The sequence below is a fragment of the Ipomoea triloba genome, chromosome 15, assembly GCF_003576645.1.
Source record: "Ipomoea triloba cultivar NCNSP0323 chromosome 15, ASM357664v1".
Classification (NCBI taxonomy): Eukaryota; Viridiplantae; Streptophyta; class Magnoliopsida; order Solanales; family Convolvulaceae; genus Ipomoea; species Ipomoea triloba.
The window spans coordinates 26,955,460-26,973,621 of record NC_044930.1 but is presented as its reverse complement, the minus strand read 5'-3'; the positions used below and the strand labels follow the sequence as shown (position 1 = coordinate 26,973,621).

At 32.1% G+C, this 18,162-nt stretch overlaps 2 protein-coding genes across 3 annotated transcripts; one reads left to right on the top strand and one right to left on the bottom strand.

Annotated features, from left to right (window-relative positions):
- The first annotated feature begins 13,725 nt into the window (after nucleotides 1–13,725).
- On the top strand, nucleotides 13,726–16,610 carry LOC116007238. 2 transcript variants are annotated; one of them, XM_031247864.1, is made up of 8 exons: nucleotides 13,775–13,841; nucleotides 14,346–14,428; nucleotides 14,539–14,605; nucleotides 14,711–14,793; nucleotides 15,011–15,091; nucleotides 15,442–15,531; nucleotides 15,658–15,711; nucleotides 16,174–16,610. In XM_031247864.1, the coding sequence occupies exons 3-8, from the start codon at nucleotides 14,593–14,595 to the stop codon at nucleotides 16,408–16,410; spliced, it is 558 nt and encodes a 185-aa protein (XP_031103724.1). In that variant the 5' UTR covers nucleotides 13,775–13,841; nucleotides 14,346–14,428; nucleotides 14,539–14,592; the 3' UTR covers nucleotides 16,411–16,610. The 2 variants fall into 2 exon arrangements, with proteins under 2 accessions (XP_031103723.1, XP_031103724.1); XM_031247863.1 differs by lacking the exon at nucleotides 14,346–14,428 and having other exon boundaries at nucleotides 13,726–13,841.
- A 257-nt stretch (nucleotides 16,611–16,867) lies between these two features.
- Nucleotides 16,868–17,489, bottom strand: LOC116005972 (5-epi-aristolochene synthase-like). Its single transcript, XM_031246205.1, has 2 exons — nucleotides 17,216–17,489; nucleotides 16,868–17,139 (listed from the first exon to the last, which is right to left on the bottom strand). The coding sequence occupies exons 1-2, from the start codon at nucleotides 17,487–17,489 to the stop codon at nucleotides 16,868–16,870; spliced, it is 546 nt and encodes a 181-aa protein (XP_031102065.1).
- Between the last annotated feature and the right edge of the window lie 673 nt (nucleotides 17,490–18,162).

Here is an 18,162-nt window from a genome sequence, read left to right as displayed (position 1 = left end):
TTAACATTTCTAAGCTCGTAATAATGTGCTTTGAATTGAGTATGTAGCATATTTATTTTTGTTCATGTGTGTGATGAGGAAGAATTTTAAATTTATTAATGGTAAATGATGAGCACAAATGATGAGTGTAAAAAGGGTGTAATGTCGTTCCGCTGAGGACTGGTGTTATAGCACGTGACTGTGTGAATTACCAGGCACTAGAGTATATGAATTTATAGAATCCACGTAACAGAGACTGAATGATGTGGAATAAAAGAAAGCACTTAATTAAGGTGAAAACTATATGATAAAGGTATGTGCCAGATTAGGGGATTGTAACTTGATGTTCTAACAAGCTCAGTATTAGGAAAAGAATAATTAACCAAGGGATATATGGGCAATGCACAAAAGAATTCTACCCAGCTACTTTCGTAATCAATAAGTGAATTAGGCTGCAATTGCCCCACTGTCGTGATGCATCAATTATAACCTTAAGCTCCTAAGCATTGTAAGCCCCCAAAATTACCCCTACTTTCATACCAGGAAACTTAGGTTGAAATTGGTAAGGCTCGAGGTCTCCATCCAACTTTCGTTGTAATGAATCCCTCTCCTAGACTAGTAATTAATTGTGGCCATCAATCAATAACAAGTAGAAAGAAATCCCCAATTCAACATAAACCCTAGGCAAAAAATTCAATCCTTTTATGCAATTATCATAAACTGAACATCAAGATTAAGAAAGAACCCCTAATCCAAACCCATAAACGAATTACTTCCGCATGATGAGAGTAAACACAGCAAAGCAAGAATAAATAACCATAAACATCATAAGAAATAAAAGGGAAGAGAAACTTAACTGATAAATAACAAATCCAACTTCAATCCAAGATTCTAAGCTTGAAATAAAATAATCTAATGTAAAACTAGCCTAAACTATGCTGGGGAAAATATAAACTAAAAGCTAAGGTTCAGAACTCTGTAAGAGAACCTCCTTCAATTGTAGAGAATATGTAGAATATATAGGAGGTAGATGTGCCTTGGCCCATTAGGTAGCTTCCAATTCTTTTCCAACTTGTGTTCTTCCTTGTAATTCCATTTTCTTCCAGAACTTGTCCAAAATGTTCCAATATTCTTCCTTTGTTGTTCCTTGTAGATAATTCAACACTTGGACAATATAACACACAAATAATTCTCAATTTCACTAGGATACAGAAAATAACCTTCAAAACAACTAGAATAAGGGGTGAATAATTGTACAAAATAGCAGATATCAGTAAACAATACGATAATAAAAATAATAAAGAGTACTTTGTATAATTTATTATTATTATCAATTATGATAAGTCGACCGTCTACTCTACGAGTTATTATCTAGATTTTTATTTGTTTGAAATGAATGTAGAATATGGTAGCTCACCACATATATAGCTAGGCAGTTTAGTGTAGGGTGTGGCCTACCAATTAATTAAGATGTGAAATTAGCATGCTACATGTAGAATAATAGGATAGAGTAATACACACACCCCAATTATCTTTCATAATCAATGGATGGGATAGGATAATATAATATATGAATGGTTGAAAATGTTTCTTATTTTGTTTTTGTTTTAACGCAAGCTAAGGAAGGACATGACTTCGACAATAACATACAATTGAAAATATGATGTTTATGAAAACATAAATTCTAACAAATTAAACAAAATTAGTTGTTATATGTCAATTAAGGGTGGGGTTGTTAAAACATAATATACAACTGCATAACGCTCAACCATAAATTTAAGAGCATTTCTCAATATTATATATTTTTTGTCAAAGTCTTTTCTTCTCAAGTGGGAGGACAATGAGGGAAAAAAAAAATCTCAAGAAAAAAAGTGTAGAGCATGAGTAGAGCTCACAAAAATTTTCATTTGTCGGAATTACTATTCTCTGATCTCCTATCTCTCTGTCACACACAAAAACTCATAAAAAAAATATTATTATAGATACTCGAACAACAAAAATGGGCGTTGCCATTGTCAAACAAATGTTTGTACTTCCAGCTTAATTAGTTGAACACTTATTTTGTATCTAAATGTACTCTAATCCAGGTTGTGCTACAATACTTCAGCTAGCTTTTACCATACAGCATTCTTATAAATATTCTTTCTACCATCTATTCGATCTAATACCATTATTTTCACTTACTAAACTAATTATTTTAATTTTAGCTTAACAGTACAGCTTTATTTTATTACTCCACCATTTCACTCTCAATATTATATTATTTTACCAGAACAAAAAAAAAATTAGGTTTACATTTTTAAATAAATTTGAACAAGTAATAGAGTGATAAATTACAAAGTGTTAGACGGTAGTTTGAAGTTCTGAGTCCAGCATCCTACCATTAAAACATGATATTACTAGTATATGTATGTTTGTAACTAGTTAGTTATAATTTTTAGAATAGTGATAATTTGATTTTAATAATTAGTATTAGAAATATGACTCATTTCATCTAGGTTTCCAAGTCCAATCCCCACGAGGAAAACAGAAGAAAACGAGATTCGATTAATATTAAACATATATAACCCACTTTCCTCCACAATTTCTAGATGATTACCTCTAAATGTTAGTTGCATGCCCTAATCTTTTTGAATCAAATTATATTGTATGTTAATCATTAAAGTTTATTTATTTATTTATTATTATTATTATTAATTTATAGCGCGATATTCATCAACTCATAGTCATGGAAAAATTTGCATACTCTATGCAGCCTCACAAGTCACAACATTTTAATTATATATATTAACTACTTACTCATAAATTAGTCAATTTTTATATAAATTAATCAAATAAATTTATGTAAGCGTGTTCAAATTTGTGCGAATATTGTGCGCATTACATGAAAAAAGTGTAAAACAACTAAAATTTTTGACGAATTATATTATGACAATGGATACATGTTCATTTAGATTGAAGGTTCATTTTTAATGTATTAAAAATTAATTTTTAGAAAATATACTAAATAATGAACTTTCTGTATACAAAAATTGAACTTCTAAAAAAACATTCGATGTATTAAAAATGAATTTTTAGTATATTAAAAATAAATTTTATATCAGTGATTCACATTATATAAGGTGATCCATGGTCCATAATATAATGACTAAAAAGTTTCCACACATTTATTGGATTAGCAGTTTAGCATTCACCTCTCCGCTTATCAATCTGTTAATTAAAAGCTGGAATGCATTATTATGCGAATAATTCAATAATTTATACATTAATGAACTATGGCCCATAATTGAAATATTGGATTGATTCTATCACAGTCCATCGTTATACAGTGGATTATGATTTACATAGCGCTATGTGTACTATGTTAGTCAAATGAAACTATAGTAAAATTAAATGATATTTTAATGTTAATATAATGAAATTAGTGTGTGTGAAAAATAAAACAAAAAACAGAATTTATCCAATAACATATATTGTAAAAAAAACTGTAATAAAATTAGAATGATACTTTAATATTATTATAGTGTGTGTGAATTAAAATATGAAACTAAAATTTATAGTAATACAATAATATATATATATATATATATATATATGAAACTAAAATTCGAAAACACGGGCTTGCTCTAAACCAAGGTAAAAGACAAACACTGTGAACTGGAAACACCGTACATCGTCGACTTTGAACCTAGTCAAATTTAGTCTGTACTATAATGGAAAACGCGAAATTGAACCATTCAAATTATACTATTCAACACGCAGTGCACAACCTATGTCCAAGGCTACCTGCTGGTCCAGTGCTGGCTTTAGTGTTACGCCGTAAATAGCGCAACATACCAACAAATTTGCGTTTGTAATTTTTCATAGAAAAAAACATTATATTCTTGCCCACCGCTCAAACTGTATGCATCTCCAACAACCATATTGCATGTGCCACATTGCTGTCTCAAAACAAAAACATCATTTTAACGATAGTAATTACATGTAAAACATTGCTATCTCAAAATAAAAGCGTCAACTACACTGCACTCAAAAAGAAGAAAAGAACAACGAAAGAATTGAAACAGATCCAACAAAAGCACACTAACTCATTTGTATTATTTATATTTATATAAGATATAAGATAAAATTTAAATTTAACTTGTTACAAATTACAATGTATTTGGTATTTACTACACCGTATAAAAGGTTGGTCTAAATAGCAATTTATATATCATTAAATTAAAGTATTATGAATAAAAATATGATACGGATTTAAATGTATCTTCTATAGTTATTTTATTATTTAGGTTAGACCACTAGGTGCTCATGACCCGTATATATCATACTCAGACTAATCCTTATTCGGACTGAACCGACGCAGAGGGGATTCGAACTCCTGACCTCTTTTAAGGGACAAGAGTGGATGGTCACTCACAGCCTCACGCCAACTAAGTTAGTTTTTCCTATAGTTAATTATATATGATATACTCAAGATATTTTGTAGTCTAATAAAAAAATGTTTCCATTTTGAAAAAGAAAAAAAAATTGAACATAAAATATGGACTGGAGGATGTGGATGGAGTGAGAATGATGGGATAGAAATTGGGACCAATTCAAGGAAAGGTATAGATATTTAGAGTTGGTGGTTCGTCATGTAGGTCAAAATCAAAGAATGGGAAATTGCATAGGATAATCACGGGATGCATGGTGTTAACTTCTTCTTACGTTTATATATATATATATATATATATATATATATATATATATATATATATATATATATATATATATATATATATATATATATATATATATTTTTTTTTTTTAAAAAAAAAGCCACAAATCCCACAAATAAAAAAAATACTATTCAAAGCTAAAGTTGATGTTGAAGAGGTTTGAACCATGCTAAATTCACATTACATCATGGCCTTACCATTTAAGCCAACTTAACTTTTATTTAATTGTTAGTAAATTTAATATATATACATTATATAGGGTGTGGGAGTGGGGGCAGCTGCCCCCATTGTGGCTCCGCCAATGGCACGAGCCACTAAGGCTAAGGTGCTGGTTCCAGAGTAAGGTCCCGGTGGAGGCGCCATTGTTGACTGCAAAGCGAGCAGAAGGAGAACGTGCTTTACTCAGATCTCTCTACAACCCTTAATTTACTCATTGATTTGTATAAGAAAGGTCTTAGGTTAGGTTTTTTTTTTTGTTTTTTTTTTTTGGGTTAGAATGTATTAAAAAATTCAATATAAAATTAACATAAATGTTGGCCAAATAATCATCCCGACTAAATACATAGTATTCAAAGTTGAGCATCAAAGATTATAAATAAGGAACATTGGAAATTAGTTTCTTGCATTTTTTTTTTTAAATTTAGGTTAAGATTTTTTTTTTGTTTAATTAATCTCTTTTGATTATTTAGATCAAGACTCAATATTTCAATTATGCTTTTGCATTAATGGGAATGATTTATGTCATTATGGTATTAATATTTTTTATCCGTATTTCTATAATTGTATAATTGTACATTACTTTATAAATATTGTACTATTATTTTTTTATCGGACAAAATTATTCTTACATCATTGTTAGACTTGCACGATCTAACTACAAATTAAGTTGTTGATAAGAAATACAACTATACCTGAACTCTAAACGGCAGGACCATTGTCCAAAGGATTGGCAATGTTAACATCCCACTAGCTCCAATTGAACAAGTTTACACCTAATTCTCAGAATTTTATCAATGCACGAATACTTCTAAAGATTTCTTACCTTCAAATTTATTAATTAATTATATTAACTACATTGTTGATAGTCTTTTTATTACACTATCTTATAAATANATATATATATATATATATATATATATATATATATATATATATATATATATATATATATATATATATATATATATATATATATATATATATATATATATATATATATATATATATAATTTTGTTTTAACAAAAAAGGGTAAAATAAACCATCTAATTATCGATGAAAAAATAACTAAGTAATTAAAATTTAAATTTTTTTAATTAGATACTCAAATTCATCAAAATTATATAGATAAGCGTGGATAATTGGGGCACCTCACATTTACCCATGACTATCATCATTGTATAATTGTAAAAGATGGTGGATTGAAATGTTTTCAAAATGAAAACTAGTTTCTTAAGACTTGTGGGAAATTAAAAATTATTTATTATTCTATTTTCAAATAATCTTTTTAAATTTCATCTACCCAACTATAGAATTTTGGAGGTTGATGGTTAGTATTGTTTATTATTGAGGAAAAGAAAATCCAAATGTTTACAAATATTACAAGACGTACAAGCTAGAAGCGCATGTAATTGTGTATAAATTTAACCTATTTATACATATATATATAGGTAGTTGATATCTTTTTTCTTGGCTAATACAAATAGAGTATCATATTACGATTTTATCGTTTTTATGCCACTATTTTTACCGGCCATAATTTTATCCTCATGTTACACTACCAAAATGTGGCATGACCACACTTGATGAAAAGTACAAGGAAAACAAAATGTTAAAAGAAATGACAAGAGAAATTTCTAAAAGCCAAAAAACAAATTAAAACAAAACAATAAAATGTAGGAAACTTCATATATTTCGCCAAACATTGGTTACAAAATCTGCTTAAATAGTTGTACAAGAGAAAATAAGGAATAGGACAAAATTAAACGTGCATAAGAAAGTAAAATTACATATACTGAATATTAAATATAATTAAAGAGGGCTCAATTGTCCATCTATTTCGGCCTCGAAATTGCATCAATTTGTTCATCTTCTTAAGGCTTATCCATGGATTACATACTTAGCTTGTACTCCACACCGTATCCCCGTCGAACTTCAATTGATATACCATGGACCAAAATTATTCTTACATTGTGGATTCTGATTATAAAATTATATATCTACAGTTGATATAATATTTACATGCAGTTAAACATTTACGTATATTTAAATAAATTGACTACAGACACATAAAATGATGCTTACATAAACAAACGGTTAACTATATGTACAAAATATGTTAATTGCAAAAACATAATATGTTTAACATCCGTGTGTGTTTGTAATTACAAGTTTATGTGTCTGTAGTTAACATGTTATGTATTTCAATTTATTTACAGATACATAAATGGTTAACTCATGTACAAAATATGCCAACTACAAATATAATCTGAAAGTTATTTTGAATCAATTTAAGTCCACAATGTAAGCTTCCTTTGTCTTCTTTTTTCCTATGATCGGGCTTCACCACTTGAGCTAGGCAATGGGTTGGATGAAACCATCTCTTTGAGCCAAACATGAGCTCTTGGGGTATGAGCCACTTCGCATAACCCCAATACAAATACGGAGTAATAAAATTATAAATACTAACTTATTCTAAGAACCAATGCTAACAAAATAATTTCTTATAAGGTATGGCCAATTTGGTCTCTCTCACTATGCAAGTATTAAATGCAAATTTGAGTATAAGTGTGAATTCTAATAAAATAACATAAATTTATCTACTGGTAAAGATTGCAGCTAGCTAGCCAAATCAGATAACTTTTACGTATTGGGAATTCCACTAAAATCTTGTTTCCTCTTTTTCCAATTTTCCCACTCCATCTGTGTTCCCATTATAATGCAGCCACAGCATTGGCCATACGTTAGGCAGCAATCAACTTTGCATTTTATAATAGTGGCCTGGATGGGGACTTTAACATTATAAAATGGGAATGAATGGATTGATGAGCAACATTAGAAGCTTCTCTTCATTCTCATCTCATCTGCGTCAAGTCTCTCAACTTTTCAGCACTTTATTTTTTCTACTGCACTTAGCCTTGCCACCCACAATTTTACCATCTGTCTTATATTGTAGACCTTAGTTCAAAAATAACCCTTAGATTATTTATAGTTGACACATGATGTATTGCATTTGAAAGTTTCTGTACTTGTAGTTATCATATTATGTGCCATCAATTATAAAATTATTTGTTTATATGTACAGAAACGGTTAACTATAGGTACAAAATGTGTTAATCGAAGGTACGGAATTTTTGTATAGGGTTCACAATGCAATATGAACTCTGGTCCATTGTATAACAATTGATTTTTCATAGCCATACAATATATTATAGTTACTTAATTAACAATATATAAGTTATTACAACACTACTAAATAAAAAGCTTATACAAGATGAGATAGCTACATTATATTGAGCATTACTCAAATGTCCCTCACCGCTCTTGCCCTAAAGACTAGTGGAGGAGGTAAATGCTGGATATGCCTCAATTAGACTACAAATTTCAAAATGCTTGTACAATCGTATCTATAACATTACCAAGTTTATACCTCTATTTTGTTTTAAAAAAATAAAAAATTATTAGTAAGATTCGAAGATTACACTATACGCCTGCAAAACTTTATGAACTTATTTTAATATTTGAGTGGAAAGCATGCAATTGGTTGTGCCCACCAACCCACCAATATGATAGAGAAAGAGTTGATGACTTGACTTAGTCAAGCTAGCCACATTGACCTTAATTCGGATTAGAAAGTAAATCAGAGGTGGCTGATCGATTGGAGTGGAATTCTGAAGCCATTAGCAATTATAAGTGCACTCACAATTAGGTAATTTAATTTAAACTTTCAATGGATTTGAATGGCTTTCCATTGGAACCATGCCTTGACTAGTGTGAAAAATCAGTATGATTAATTTGGCATCAGTTGAGATGGGAATATGTGCAATGTTAGGTGTGTGTTATCTTTCACATATGGAGAGATAGTGATATATGTTAATTACTTGACAAATTTACCGCGTTATCATACATTTTTAAAATAAGATTAATCATTTAAAAGTCACAAATAGAGCCAAAATAAAATATTATTGTATAAGATTGCGTTATAATCTTATTGTACTTGCTATCTAGTATTTTTACTATGTTTTTTTAATGTGTAATATATTAAAAAATACTACTTAATATATACAATTATTAAAATTTAAATTTTAATTACACTAACCAATAGCAACATACCCAACTTGACCGCTATGTTCACCGGTTTAATCATTTAATAATCAAAACAAGTTGATTAATATGAACAAATAAACAATCATTATACTGCGGATTATAATTCACATGGTAGATTAAGAATTTACCTACTGCATATTCATAATATATATATATTGAATGTTCACAATTTACATATTAAATGTTTACAATTTAAATTGTGAACATATAATATGTAAATAGACACGGATTCACTTTGCAAGGTGGACATGTGTCCCTGGTATAATTATTGGAGGAAACGGTGGTCACTGGACATGCATCAAAGCGTCTCATCAATTTTGGAAGATACCCATGCATGAAAACAGCTTACGTTGTTAAATAATAATGCAATGATATAAGTGAACCAATTACATCCATCAATTTTATTGCCAACTCTTGGAATCTTTGCTTGTTTTGGTCCTTGGTATCTCAAACATGGATACCATATCTTCATGATTTTCTAAATAAATTTGATTGATATGAAATAAATACTTTTAAAATTAACATAAAAGTGAAATAATATTATTCTTTGTTAAGCATAGTACATATAGGCCAATGATCTTGTGGTCTAGTGGCATCCGGTTGCACCCCTCATATGGAAGGGCCCGGGGTGGGTTGGAGGCGATGCTGACTCTTTGTGATTCAATAGTTTATGAACAGATACTACATATAGATAATAAATGTACAGTTTAATTATTAGTCTGAATTTTTAATTAAAACGCTAGAAAAAAGTAATCTACACCTCAATAAATTTATTTATTCGTAATGGATTAACTAATTACACATAACTATTTTTTTTAATATAGATAATACCATGTAAAAGAGTACAATGAAAATTAGGGAGTGATTTTAATACTTAAAAAAAAAACCTTTTTTCTTTCACAATTTGCACATCTTTAATCTTAAAAAAAAAAAAGATGAAATCAAATAATGTCATTTAAGATGAAATTTTAAAATAAAATATTTTAGACATGTAACATTCTATAGAGATTTTTTTTTGTTGAGTTTTAAGTTATATATTTCAGAGTCCTCGTATGTTGGGATAAAGGGTTCATGCAAATTGAATTAAAAAGTGACTCCATGCATGGTAGCAATAGGGAGATCGGGTTGTCAAGTTGTTTCTACAAATAATAATTAAAACTTTTACAATCACTCAATTAATGTAAGAAGATATTTACTTTTTTTTATATATAAATATTTTCAAATAACTTATGTTTTCTATGGTCGCTACACTATATATATCTAGATCCCAATGAACTTGCCAAAGCGCATGAAGGTGGTAATAAATTAAGAGTTTCTCACGTAATTCTAGCTAGATCCCCTGCCTTGTGCCATCTTTACATTTTTACACACAAGATGTCTTCACTCCATGATTTACTTCAACAAGAGTGACATTGCTCAATTTGTTCTATTTATAAGAAAGCGAACGATTATGTATACTGGATGTCAACAAATTAAAGTGTGACTTTCACTCTTTATACAATCCCCTCCCACCCACACACACATCCAAGGGGCTTAAATCTATTATTATGTAGTTTTATTTTTATGGAATATAATGCTTTAATTTTGTTATATCAGCAAAAATAATAGAATTTGTTGATGATTGACATCAATTGATTTTTTTTGACATATACTTCCAAAAGGAACAAACAATAATTATACCATGTGAACGGACCATGGAATTTCAAACAACTAGGCATATAATTAAATTAATGAGCACTTTCAACTCAACATGTACTGTTTACAATTATCATTGGAGACAAATATAGTGTGAATTGTGCATGGTAAGTCAACCTCTTTGTCTCATGATTGGCCTGTTACCAATCTATTATATCACTAGTTCTAAACACACATAACGTGTGATTGAAAAATAGCTAATAAACAAATAATAATAATAATAAAATTAGTTTTACTGTCATGTTATCAAATTTACAATTCACTTCTAATTTATTTATAACGTAATAATAGTAAATTTTTTTTAAAGAAAAGAATTAAGGTGCACTCGTTCACATTTAGCAAAGTGAAGTCTTGAATTTGTCAGGTTTGCAAGCTTACAAATCATATAATAATTTATAAAAATGAAAAAAGAAAAGGTGCCATGCCATATTGAAATGATTGCCATTTCATGGATAAGCACAACCTAAAGTATGATATTATTGCAATTTGGTAATGGCCAACAAATTGCAAATAAACAAGGGTGAAGATTGAAAGAAAAGAATTGACAAAGTCATCAATAAGGTATTGGTCTGAATATATTTTAGTGCATGATTGGTGGTCCATAAACAATCAATCTATCAGTGCTTCTTTTTATATGTTCAAAACAGACAAAAGGTTTGTTTAATTTGTTCAATTCAGTGCGTACTGTGAATTGGGCACTAATTAAATGATTGGTTGCTAAATGCTAATTGGCATGGCATGCTCACCCCAGGCCAATCCACTTTAGAATTAGAGAATTGGGTAATACCACCAAAAATGTAACTTACGCGTTTACGTGTTACCACTAGATTTTCTATAGAATATCAGATGAGAGAAAAGTTTGGTCGGGAAGGGACACCATCATTAGATTACAGACCAACTTTTACATTGCAAGGTAAATATTGATCCAAACGATACAATATATATATATATATATATATATATATATATATATATATATAATTTATATAAACAGAGCTTGTAGTAACGTTATTATTTTTCGTAATTAAAAACAACGCTAATACTATAAATACATAATATTAATATGTTAATTACATGTAAATAAATCGTGAATTACAAGTTTATAAAATCAATATCTTAAGTCCATAACAAAAACTTACTAATTTTCAACTAAATTTTTCTTAAAATTATATAATAATCACGATTACATGTTAAACACTCAATTTATGAACCTTTAGCTTTAAGTATATTTATCTGTAATTTACATATTATGAACATGAAACAATATTAAAATTACTTGACGTAATACATTTATAGTTAACAAATTATGTGCGTACAATCATACATATATAAGTTTATGTACATACAATTAACATATTATTTACTTACAGTGACGGGGCCATGGGACCCCGGGGTCCATTTTATTAGTCTAAGCCTTGGCCCAAGTGGGGGTGGTGAAGGAAAGAGGTTGGGCTTAAACCTTGTTGGGCTAGGAAGGCATGTGATGTGGGCAGAATGCGTGGAAGCAAGCAAGCTGGGGTCACGGGTAGCTAGGCATGTCCCGTGGTGGCTGAGAGTGAGTGGGGTGAGAGAGTTTGGTTCGTATGGTGGGGTAGCCATGCTCTCAACTAGCGTGATGAGAAGGTGGCTAGCGAAGAGAGGGGTGGCGACGAGAATTTGGTGAGGGTTGGCAAAGTAGGTGGCGACCGAAAGAGTGGTAAAGGAGAGGAGTAGGGTTAGGAGTCTATGGTTTGAGTAAATGGACTTATTCTGGGTTGGGCTTGATGTAGATGCCTGGACCTAATCCCTTAATCATTAATTACTTAATGATTAAAAAAGGAGTGTGGAGGGGACTTATGATGGGATATATGAGTGTCGGCCAGGCCCATGAGTGAGGTAGAGTGAAGTGGGCCGTGGTACTACCCAGGAGCAAGGTGGCGGTATGCAAGAACAAGCACGCAAATGCATGTATGGGGGTGTGTATCGTGTATGCACGCACATGCGTATGTGGGTGCAGCCAAATGACGGTTAAGGGGTGCAGACAAATGGCGGTTAAGGGGTGTAGCTAAATGACAGCTAAGGGGTGTAGCTAAATAGCGGCTAGGGTGTAGTTAAATGGCGGCTGGGGTGTAGGCGTGTGTCTCGCATAAGGTGTAGGCGTACGAAGGGTCTAGGCGCATGTGTCGAGGGGGTAAAGGGTGTAGACAAACTACGTGGGTAGAGGAGGTGTGCGCAAAGACGGGACCACACACGTGGTTGGCTGGGAGGAGTCTTTATACTGTATAAAAGGCTAGACCTGAGTTTGCTTAAGACATCACTACAAGATACAATGACTTCTCTGGTTCGGTGGTCCGCGTCTGATATGCTCTACGGTTGGGACAGAGATTAATCCTCGTGTCAATGGCATTTATTTTTTGTTATTTATTAGTTATCAGTTATTATGTACTAGTCCCTCTTTTTTCTTATTTATTATTCCAATAGCCCGGTTCTTTTGGTTATTATTTATTTAGCCCCCGAATTATATATATATATATATATATATATATATATATATATATATATATATATATATATATTGTTCCTTAGCTTTTGGACCGGTACTCTTGGGCTCTTGTATGCATTTCATTGGGCTTCACGCCTGTATTAATAACAACGTTATTTTCTATTTTGCTTTATATTGCTATACCTGATTTATGGTGGACTCAATCCCAAAAAATCATCATACTGTAAATGTGAATGTTGATCAAACATAAGGTAAAGAAAGAAAACGAAAATAGTGTTAATTTAAACAAAATGATGTCATTTTGGATCAGGGTCCACAATAAGGTGGACACTAATCCACGATATAATTTGGGTGGATCTTCTAGATGTGCCGAGCCCATCACTCAATCAGCCAACTTATTGGGCCAAGATAGTTGGGCAGCCTGTATTATCTTTTGGATCATTGGGCTTTTGGGCCATCCGTCCCAAATATGAAATATACAGATCTTCAATGACGGTGATTGAAGAAGCGCTTTAATTTGTTCATCGCGCCGAGCTCTGTTTTCACTTTTCACTCGGCGTCGTTTGTAGAATAGAAATTGGAGTGGCCGCCTTCCGTAATCATGGCCGTTACGCCAAATCCATGTGAATCTACGAAACCACAGGTATTCATCATTACTGTTTTGTTTTAATGATTCTATGTATTCACCTTATTTTTCTAGGTATGTTTGTTTTGTTGCTCAAATACATAATGATCTCCGAGTCTGTACTAAATATTGAGTGCCATGATGTTCTGACATTTCAACAAATGTTTATTGTATTTGAACTGAATTTGCACTGGAGCTCATGGAATACCAACCGTCTGGTTTGAAATTTCTGTTGTTCTTGTATGAAAAATAATCTTTATAATAGTAAATGGTGTGTGGTAGTTTCTATGTTGTTATAAAAAAAAAATTGGAATGCTTTATAGTTTAGGATTTGCTTGGTGTGGAAATGGAATCAAATTGTTATGAGATTTTGATTTAATTATTTTGTTTTTCATCGGTGAAGTTCTGAGCTTAATGCAGTAATTTATTTGGTCTGGACATGGAATCATAATAATATGCTGTTGACTTTAGGTTTGTAATTAGGGTAAAGGGTTGTTACTAAGGTGCTAGAGTTTCTTATAGGTTAATGGAAGTAATGTTCCTGTGAGATAAAAGTCAGTTTCTGTTTAGTTTAATGGCCTCGTCTTCTCAGCCCAATTACATTGGTTAGCATTATACTTTTTTTCTTATGGTGTCTTATCATTTTGAAATTTGAATTGGGAAATTGAAGTACTTGAATATTTTACAACTTTGCATACCTTTGTTTGGTCTTCAGGTAGTTGAAAGGGTTGAAGTGCACAAAAATTTGACTGCAAAGACACCCTTGCAGATGAGATCTGATGGTAAATTCGATTTTATTTTACATTCTCAATTAAGACTGACTAACAATATCAAGGCATTGATCCAAGGTCTAACTTTTGGTGTATATTAATGTTTTGATGGTTCAGGTGTTACAAAAAGAAAACGGATTGGTGGTGGGAGTGCAACTGAAGATCAGACTGAAAGCTTATCTGATATTGATGATAGTGAAGTATGTCATAAACATCCCAGATTCATTTCTTTTTGTAGTTAAAATATAACACTTTTCTGATTATTATCTAGTTTAGGGACTTATACCTAGAAATTGAATTGATTTGAGTGATAGTGACAGTTGTATATTCTATATTTTATTTGATTGCCCTGTGTCATGTGTGTGCACTGTTTGGCAACTAGACATGTTAAATTTGACTGGCTTTTAACATTTGAAGGTTGCTGGATACCTTAACAGCAAAGAGGAGAGGCATTACAAGAAGATTATATGGGAAAAAATAAATCAGCAGTTCGCCATGGTATTTTTTATTTGTTTCTCCCCATTTCTTCTACCACACACTACTTTGTATATGGTATAGGTGATTTTGCAGTCGAATATATCTGCTGAACTATCATGGGAAAGGACGAACTTTTGTTTTCCTAAAGAAGTCCACTTTGATGCCTCTGGGTACCTACGTTCTTGCCAACCTCCGAGTACTAAAGCTTTTGTGTGGTTGAAAATGAGGGCAATATGTGTTTTCTTGGTAGGATATTTGTCGTGGATGTACATTGTAGTGCATAGTGACACTGATTATGTCATGCATTTCCCGGCTACTGCATTGCATCTGTATTTAATTTAACAATTTATTACGCTGGTGATTTATTGCAGGCACAGGCCAAGAGAAAGAAAGAAACTGAAAGCAAGAAAGATAAATCTGGCAAAGGTACTACCAAGACCACCAAAATAGATGAGAACAAGGTAGGTACTATACGCATAAGAGTAGAGTGAAATGGTTTTTTCCCCAACTGGTCTATTTTTGTTTGCATATCCCAGACAACATAGTTTTAGTTTTCGATAGTTATGCTGACTGCTTTACTTTTGCAGATACGAAGTTCAAAAGTAAATTATGAAGCTCTGAAGCAACTAACTGACGAACTGGTATTATATCAATTAGGCTCTCTCTGCTTGCAATTTTCCTCTACCATTTTTGTGATGCTTATTTCCCTGTTATGCCCCCACTCTCCAGATTCCAACTTTCGCATACATTCTAGTGAGGGTGTATCGATATAATTTCCTTGCCCTGCGGTCTGGGGGTGGGTGTGGTTCTTGGGGTAACACTACGACCTCTGTAGTAGCACAGATATAACTTCCAGCGTCCCGTTCAATTTCTGACTAGGATTAGGACTGTTTGTTTGAGCAACTAAAATGTGTGATTTCAAATCAACCTTAAAGATGTAACCTCTTGGAAAAACCTAAAACGAGGAAGAACCAAGAGAAATCTTTTTATTTTTGTATGAACATAGATAGAAATGGTTTAAAGGGTTTAAAGTTGGACAGGTTTATAAAATCTTCTACTAGACAGTCCTACATTTGAATATTGATTGATAAATGTCACTGCAGAACCAAGATATTGGAGATGCAGAAATAGTAGAAGGGGGCTTGAGATCTCTGTCTTGTGTAAACAGTGGAGGATCAAATGCCAAAGAGGTTAAAGTTTATGAGTCTAATTCCGATGAGCTAGAGGAAGAGGAGGAGAACCCCTGCACAGAAGATGACTACGCGTTGAGAGACAGTAACTACGAGTTATATGATGAACATGAGTATGGATGTTATGACATTGATTATGGAAATGATTGATTGATATTCATTTATTCTTGGAGTTACTTTATAATCAAATTTTGGAAGTTTTTAGGAACAACGTAACTAAAATGTCGAGCGCTATAGGGACAAAAATTGAGCTGAATCATTTTTTTGTAAGGGTACGTCGAGATAATCATTTTTGTAAGGAGACTAATACGAATGCTCGTATATATTATATAGTTAAATATTTCTTGTTATTAAGACTCTTTAATTTGTTGGTCAAATGATTTTTTCTCCTTTTGCATTTCTTGTTGGCTTTTATTGCCACACACTTGGTAGTTTTAGGTTATTAATTTTATGGAGTTAATACCACCAATGGTCCTCCGAGTTTTAGCAATTTACCAGTTGTGGTCACTCGACTTTTAAATGACCTTCAATGGTTCTCCAAGTTTTAAAAAATAACCACTCGTGGTCCTTTTAGGATGTCTCGTGGTCATTTTAAACTCGGGCTATTTTAAGAATTAGCACCATGGGTGGTGGTTATTTTTGGCATGCCGGTGTGCAATGGCTGATCTAGGGCATGCGTCACCATCTTTTTTAAAGTGCTGTTGGGTTCCAGAAGTGGCGCTGCAGATCGGAGACGAGTAGCCGCAAAAGCGACCGCGCCTTCTAGAACGTCGTCACTGCGTGTTCTCGCGTACGAAGCTTCGTATAAGCTCAGAAGACCCTTCACATCAGAGGTGTCTTTGAACTTACCATCGCGGTCAACAAAGTTACTAAAAATATCTGCATGAATGGCCGGAGAATAATTAGTTAATTTAATTTGATGGCATGGACTTATAATTATAATTATATTAATTACCAGTAGAAATGTTGTAACCATGTTGCCTCATCAATCTAAACTGAAGAGCAACGGTTTCCAAATCATTCAAGTGGACGGGTTGGGTATAAATATGTCGGAGTTGATCATCAATCTCTTTCTCAAAGTGATATGCTATTCCAAGACGCTCTAACAAGTCGATGAATTTTAATTTCTCGGCCACACCACTGCTTCCGGAAGCAATGGTCTGCAGAGTAGCCCTTGTTTGTTCATTCAAAATCTCAATCTCTTTCGCATATGCTTCTGCAACCTGCATGCGGCAGTAATAATGAATACATATATGATATGATACATATGCATGCAGGCAACTTGAGATGAGTTAACAATTAACCTTCTTAATTTACCATTAACCTTGATTAATCTCCTAAAACGTGCAAAAAATAATTTGTAAAAATATTTTATTTTAAGCCTTTGATCTTCACATTTTAGTGAATTGAGTTTGTCCATAAGATCATTAGTATATATATACTTAAAAAAATTAGCAACCCCAACTCGGCCAAATTAACTCGACTAACTCCGTTGAATTGGACGAGTTAACTCTATCGAGTTCGCTACCAACTCGGCCAACTGCCTAGACGGCCGCCTAATGAATAATTCGCTTCAGCGGCCGCCTAGGCCAATTTTTACCGTATATATATATTTACAAACACAACACCTTCCCATGAGATGGTGGGACACAACGTGAGACAGTGAGTGCATACAATTTACTACTACGCGGATGTATACAGTTTAGAGTGTGTGCACTTAACCCAACATGAATACACATGTGTGCATTCGTAAAGTAGACTGTGTGCATTCGTAAAGTAGACTGTGTGCAGTGAAGGGAATGTGTTGTCTCACATGAAGTCAACCTTATATATATATATATATATATATATATATATATATATATATATATATATATATATATATATATATATATATATATA

Bases quoted from the DNA above. Each gene is read 5' to 3' on its own strand.
- LOC116007238 (XM_031247863.1), top strand. From the start codon at position 13,800: ATGGCCGTTACGCCAAATCCATGTGAATCTACGAAACCACAG. The intron at 14,794-15,010 runs GTATGTCATAAA...TAACATTTGAAG, and splicing joins CTGATATTGATGATAGTGAA to GTTGCTGGATACCTTAACAG. The intron at 15,092-15,441 runs GTATTTTTTATT...GATTTATTGCAG, and splicing joins TAAATCAGCAGTTCGCCATG to GCACAGGCCAAGAGAAAGAA.
- LOC116005972 (XM_031246205.1), bottom strand. From the start codon at position 17,489: ATGCAGGTTGCAGAAGCATATGCGAAAGAGATTGAGATTTTGAATGAA. The intron at 17,140-17,215 runs GTAATTAATATA...CCATTCATGCAG, and splicing joins TGGTTACAACATTTCTACTG to ATATTTTTAGTAACTTTGTT.